The sequence below is a fragment of the Octopus bimaculoides genome, chromosome 9 (genome assembly GCF_001194135.2).
Source record: "Octopus bimaculoides isolate UCB-OBI-ISO-001 chromosome 9, ASM119413v2, whole genome shotgun sequence".
Classification (NCBI taxonomy): Eukaryota; Metazoa; Mollusca; class Cephalopoda; order Octopoda; family Octopodidae; genus Octopus; species Octopus bimaculoides.
The window spans coordinates 30495539-30502884 of NC_068989.1; the positions used below are offsets into that span (position 1 = coordinate 30495539).

The 7346-nt window shown below is 35.7% G+C and overlaps 1 protein-coding gene across 8 annotated transcripts in view; it reads right to left on the bottom strand.

The window, feature by feature from the left end:
- The window catches only part of LOC106875847 (coiled-coil domain-containing protein AGAP005037), an 877187-nt gene that overhangs the window by 516672 nt on the left and 353169 nt on the right, over positions 1–7346 (bottom strand). For all 8 annotated transcript variants that reach the window (XM_052970540.1, XM_052970539.1, XM_052970538.1 and 5 more), the window contains one exon: positions 6705–6812. In XM_052970540.1, the coding sequence (XP_052826500.1) occupies positions 6705–6812 (108 nt within the window). The remainder of the gene's footprint in view (positions 1–6704; positions 6813–7346) is intronic.

Below are 7346 nucleotides of genomic sequence, written 5' to 3' on the forward strand. Positions count from 1 at the left end.
TCTTAACCAGTTGAGCATGTCCCTTCGTGGTTGACAATATGTGCATCTCTGATCATGAGCAGAAGTAGTGGTGGAGCATCATAGCCATGTGTTGAGGGGAATTATTTGAAGTTTGGATAATTCCCCTTTGGAAACATGGGTTTTTTGTTCATCATCCTTAAAACAAACCTTATTCAGTGACCTTTTGAGTAGGATGGGCTACTTGGCCTGAATAAAATTCTAACTGGGTCCCACCTGCAAGGTCATGTATTGTTTTACTTAATATGAAATCACCATGTCATGCACATATGGCTGTGATGCATGTGCCTGGTGTACCCTTATCAGACGAGTAGTCATGATGGGTATATTAGGCTTTCTATATTTGTATCCCAATGTCACTTTGATGGCATGTGCTGCTTCCTCACTCAATAATAATAATTCTTTCTACTATAGGCACAAGGCCTGAAATATGTAGGAGGGGGCTAGTCAACTACATCAACCTCAGTGCTCCACTGGTACTTATTTAATCGACCCTGAAAGTATGAAAGGCAACACGGCTGCTTTTCATTCTTGCTCTACTGGTATTGGATACATGGATGTCAGGCCATACCTTGCAACCTTAGTATCCAGCATCTTTCTTATAGTCCTCACTATGCCAAACAAACATATTTTCTGTAGAATCAAGAAATTCATCTTAATATCCAATATCTTCAGTCAACCACTCAAACTTCTTGAAACTCTTCCCATGGCTCCTAGTACTATAAGGATAAGAATAATTCTATAGTAATTCCAAATTCTTTGAAGAGCTATTACATGCTACATTAGTTAGTGGAGGTATTGTCTTGGGGTTTGGTGGCAACAAGTCTCCTCAAATCTCAAGAATCTTTCATAGGATTCTTGAAGCATACAGAATTACACTTTTCTGCAGGTTGAAAATGTGAGTCTCAACTCCAATATCATTCAACCAGTAAGGTAGCAGTTTGGGTGTTATACCAAATGCACTAATTACAAGAACAGTTGTCACCTTAGTCTTCCACAGTCTCTTTATCTCTCTGGCTAAGCCCTGATACTTCTCAGTTTCTTTGGTATCCACTCTGTTATATGGTATTGCAAAGTCAATGATCTTACACTTTTTTCTTCTCTACTATCATATCCTTTGCTTCAGTAACATTGCCAGTCTTTATGGAAGAATCCCATAAAATCCCATAATTATTATTCTCTGACACAAGTTCTGATTCATACCACTTTTCTGCTACTTTGTATCCATACACTCAGCTAACATTCCAATGCTCTCTTTTACTGACAATCATTCCTGCATTTATACAGTTTTTGTGCTAATCTACTGCATTCTTAAGAGACAGTTAATACTTTCATCACCTTTTCCACAGATTCTGCGTTTGTGTGAATTTAGTAAATCCTATCTTCATCAAATTTCATTCTAATCTCTTGTTCTTGAATGGCTAAAATTAGCAATTTGGTTTCTTGCTTCAAGTTTCCACCTGTCAGCCACAACCAGTGTTCTTTACTTCAAATATCCTAAGTTTGTTGCATGAATTAGCCATGTAATTCTTTCTCTGTCCAGTTATTTGTCTTGTTTTTCTTCTGTCCTTGAATACTTTTATTGTTTTGGTAACTTTTAGGATATTTCTAGCTGCTAATGGTATTCTTTCTTCACTACATACAGAATACTTTTGCACACCCAATATTGCAGCAAACATCATCATTATTATTATGAAGACAGTGAGCTAGTAGAATCATTAGCACACCAGACGAAATGCCTAGCAGCATTTTGTCCATCTGTATGTTTTGAGTTCTAATTCCACTAAGGTCAATTTTGCCTTTCGTCCTTTTGGAGTCGATAAATTAAGTACCAGTGAAACATTAGCGTCGATGTAATCGACTAGTCCTCTCCCCACAAAACTTTCAGGCGTTGTACCTTTACTAGAAAGGATAATTATTATTAGTTCAATACCTGTTGCTACACTGCCAGTTAAAAATATTTTTAAATCATACATGTACCTTCATAAATTGTGCAAATAATGTTTAGATTGACTTTCTTAGCGAACATTAGTAACAGCTTGAATACTGTTGAACAATAACATTTATTTAGAACAGAAAGAACACAACAAAGAGAAAAATTAGAGGAAAGCAGAATAAACACAAGACTTGACAAAAACTTATCGGATGGGAAATTTAGGCAAAAACACGATACACAGAATATTTGCAGCTGATTTCCTTGTCAGTCAGTGACTCAAGAGGCACTAGAGAATTAAGCTTCTGGGGGAAAGCTAGCAAACGTATACAAGAACAGAAACAAACTGAAATAATACTATGTACACAACAAAAAATTTATAAATACTACAGAAAAAGAATTATGCATATATAACAGAATGAAGCCTTTCAGCTATACAACAGAAGGAAAAGAATAATTATACATATACCACAAATATAATAGAAAGAACTTTTGGTAAGATTTCCTTTTGTACCCCACAAAAAACACCCCTTTTTAAAAAATTTTATTCTTTTTTCTACACAAAACCTGTTTTCGGCTATGGATAATACAAATATGCCAAAAAAATTGGCAAAAATCAGCATTTTGAAATTACACCCACCCCACCCCACTAAGTTCTTAACTTTTTTCAGAATTTTTTTTCTTTTTCAAAACATGCAGAAAAATATGGAAATTATGATTCATAAAAAAAAATTTCCAAAAATTTTTGTAGTTACAGTTAGGGTTAAGGTTTTAGGGTTATGGTTACAGTTAAGGTTTTAGGGCTAGGATTAGGGTTTTAGGGTTAGGGTTTTAGGGTTAGGGTTAGGGTTATGGTTACGGTTAGGGTTTTAGGGTTACGGTTATGGTTAGAGTTTTAGGGTTAGGGTTAGGGTTTTAGGGTTAGGTTAGGGTTTTAGGGTTAGGGTTATGGTTATGGTTAGGGTTAGGGAAGAAAGTGAAAAATGAAGAGGTTTGGGGTATGGGGGAGGGCGAAATTTCAAAATGCTGATTTTTGGCAATTTTCCGAAATCTCCATATCCAAAAAAAAAAAATTGGGGAGAAAATGAAGGGGGATGGGAGGAAGTCTTTCCGAACTTTTCAGCTACCGGACAGACGTAATGGGGTGGTGCTTTGCAATAGACTAGCACAAAAAGTATATAAATGCAGGAATGACTGTCAATAAAAGAGAGCATTGGTATGTTAGCTGAGTGTATGGATACAAAGTAGCAGAAAAGTGATATGAATCAGAGCTAGAGCTGGTATGTGTCAGAGATGAAACAGAGAAAGTCCAAGCGGACATAGCAGGAGCTCAGATAAGCATAACTGTCTGGTCAGAGGCAGGCCAAAAAAGAACTGCACCGGTCACATGGTAGGACAGAGGAAGTGTTGTGGAGGGCAGAGGGACTGAAGAATGAAAGAGAGGGAACGAGAGAGACACAGAGTGAGGAAAGAAAAGTACAAGGAAGGTAAGCAAGGACAGAAAGTGATAGGGTAAGAGTAGAAATGGAAAGAGATAGAGTAAGAGTAGAGAGGGAAAGAGATAGAGTAAGAGTCACACAATAAATATTCAAGGAATATTTTTTATAATAAAGTAAACAGAGTGTTCATTGTGCTACATTGATATATTAAAGGTTGAACAGAAAGAACACAACAAAAAGAAAAATTAGATGAAAGTAGAGCAAATGGAAAACTAGGCGAAAACTTAACAGACGGGAAATTTAAGCAAAAACACGATACATGGAATATTCACAGCTGATTTCCTTGTCATTCAATGACCCAAGATACCATTGTGGTTTCATGCCAGTTTTTTCGAAGGCTGTGTCTATATGTTGAAAGACATGCAGAAACGAGTGCACACATGCACAGGCACACACACACACACACACACACGCACACACACACACACACACACACACACACACACACACAGATAAAAATAACTATATGTAGTGTATATATGTAAGTGGGTACCCAAAAGAAACGGGAATTTTGCAATATTATTTTATTCACTTAGTTTTACATGTTTACATTTTTATTACTTTCAAAGTATTCTCCATTTGAAGCAATGCATTGGTCCAGACACGTTTTCAAAGCAGAGCTTGAACTCTTGCAAAATGATGCCTTTTAACGCCCCTTGCAAAGTGATACCTTTTAATGCAGTCGGTTTTTTTCTTCACATCTTCCACATCTGATAATTCCGTAATACCAGCTTTTGTCATTAGTGATGACCTTCGAAAAAAGGTCCAGATCAATTTCCAACTGTACTTTCAGTTCACAACATGCATTGAGCTGTGACTGCTTTTGATTTTCCGTGAGCAAGCAAGGCACAAATTTTGATGCAACTTTTCATTCACAATTTCTTGCTCAAAATTAAATTGGCAGGAGCTCCGGGACACACCTGTCATATCAACAAGTTCATCAATTGTTCAGTGATGGTCCTTCAAGATCAGTTCATAAATTTTCATGATGTTTTCATTCATTCAGGAGGTCGATGGATGCCCTGAACAAGGTTGGTCTTCAAGCAACAAGTGACCATTCATAAAGCATGGAAACCACTTATAAGCTTGTGTTTTGCTCATGGCAGCATCCTTGTAAGCTGTTAGAAGCATGACAAATGTTTGGGCTGCCATTTTCCCCAGCAGAAAACAGAATTTCACAGAAGCACATTGTTCTTTCATTTCAGCCATTGCAAAAATTGGTGAATGGGAGAAGCACTGCAGAGCAAAGACACCACATGGCAGCAGGACTATGCTCACCACCACCGATTGGCATACTGCATTTTAAATCAAAATTTTTGTTAGTTACTATGGTGACAACAATACCTATTTGTGTATATGTCTTTCCCTCTCTCTCTCTCTTTCTCTTACTGTATTTCTCTCTCAAAGACAACCCTTTCTTCTTCCCTTCTTTTATTCAAAGAGAAAAGTTTTTTTGAAAGTCTGTATTGCGTTTTCTATATAGTGAAAGACACAGAAACAAACACACACACATGCTAAGAAAAATATGCCCAATCACACACACACACACACACACACAACCAAAAAAAATAACTATATATCCTTCAAGATTTCTTAGGTACAAAGGTGACAACATTAAACATCTATCTTTCATGCACACATTCTCTTTCTCCCTCTCTCACTATATTTCTCTCTCCCTTTCTAAAAATATTTTTTTCTGTCCCTCTTATAGATGTTGTGACAGACAGACACAGAGATTCCCTTGTCTTTTCAGTGAGCCAGCAGATTTGTTAGCATGTCAGACAAAATGCAATACCTGTAACACTACACAAAGTTTTGAGGAGTCAGTAGAGCTGTAACTGACACTCCAATTAATGACATTAGCAATGACAAAAACAATAATAGGGAGGACAAGGATGATGAAAGTACTGATGATAGAAGTAATGAGAACAATAATTGTAAGGCTGCTGCTGCTGATGACAATGATGACTGGCCAGTCCTGTGAATTAACAAATGCTTAATTTAAATCAGGGTGGTCACACAGCAAAATTAACTTTCACTAATGAGTGGATGCTTGCAAACAAAAATCTATGTAATTATGGTAACTAATTGTTACATATTAATTATCACTGCTGTTGTTTTGTTTCTTTTCAAAGAATTTGTTCTTTAAATTTTGAACTCACTCCATTTACAATTTGCTTTACAATGCTTACTATGAACCAATAAGGGAGCCTGTACATCTCAATCTGCTAGAAATGGCAGCCCAATACTTTGCAAACAATATTCTAACAACTTAAAACAAAGGCAGGATGCATTTGCTAATGCAGTCCGGTACACATTATATTTGAAAACAAAAAGAAAAGACAGGATGCAATGGTTATGGCTGGAATGACTCAAATCATTGGTATGCTCAGTCAGAGTGGACCTTGGGTTAAACAATAACAATGACACCAAACTGAATGGAACTAACCTCTAACTGAAAATACAGAGTACTTTTACATTGCAGTTATATTTAGAAGAATATACAGCTGTAAAACACTAATAATCTGGATTTCCGAAGTTAGCTTTTTTATTTTATCTAAAAGAACATTAAAAAAAATCTTGAAGTATTGATAAATTATAAATACTCTTTCCTAGCCCAAGATCAATTCAGTTCAAGTATATCTATCAAAGTATTCCAGCTGTAACTATTGTGCTTTTGTAGGAACTACATTATTTAATGTGCCATCTCCCTATTTAAGTTGGTTGCTATTTATAAAAGATTAAGTAACCAGGTAAGGCTCTGTTTTCAAGAGAAGGGTAGAATCAATTATATTATCCATCAGTCCAAATGCCTGCCTGCCTGCCTGCCTATCTTTCTATCTATCTATCTATCTATCTATCTATCTATCTATCTATCTATCTATCTATCTATCTATCTCACTGGTTAATATATTACACAGAACAATTTTGGGAATAATTTATGTTGATTTTGCTTTTTTCCCTTGATTTAGACTAAAATTGGCAGGCTGATTTCAAACTATTTTCTTCTATCATGTCAGTTTTTTTTTCATTCTACAGCTTACACTCTGAATAAGCACAGATGTATTGTTTGTCTGTAAGTAAATAGGGTTGGCTTTAGATGTTGAATATTGGAAAAAGGATGAAAAGTCAATACTGTATTTACTTTAGTGTGTGTACTCGAGAGTCACAGCCACTTTTACCACCCTCCCTTTAAATATAAAAATGTATTATATATAAGACATTTAAGAATAACAAAAAGAATGTTAACTCACACAATGAGAAAAATCTTCAGTTTTGAAATTGTCCTTTATTTTTTCAGCATATTGCAGGTACCGCCTAGCAAGTAAATCCATGAAAATTTCTTTTTCTGTTTGTGAATCCTGAAAAAAGCAAAAGGAAAAACAATAAATCATTGCTCTAGTTTAATTGATAGATCAAGATTATTGTGAAACATTGTCATATCATGAAGACTAAATATCATGGGATATTGTATACCAATCCATGTTTGTCTAATTCTCTAAAAGATTGGAGACAAAAGAAAAAGAAAATCAAAGAAGTCAGTTCTATATTTAAGAGATGAGGAATTATTTACATTTGACGGATATTTGTCCTCATCTTGTTTGTTGTTAACACAACGTTTCGGCTGATACACCCTCCAGCCTTCGTCAGGTGTTTTGGGGAAATTTTGAACCTGGGTTCTCATTCCTAACGATGTTACTATTATTATATTATTATTATTATTACTATTATTAATGAGGTCGCTGCCGTGAATCGAACTTGGAATCTTGGGGTTAGTAGCCCGCGCTCTTAACCACTACGCCATATGCCCATGGGCAATTATGGAGTGAATTTTAGGGCTTATAAATCTATTATTTTTCTATCCTTCCTCAATACCGGTTCCCATATGCTATTCA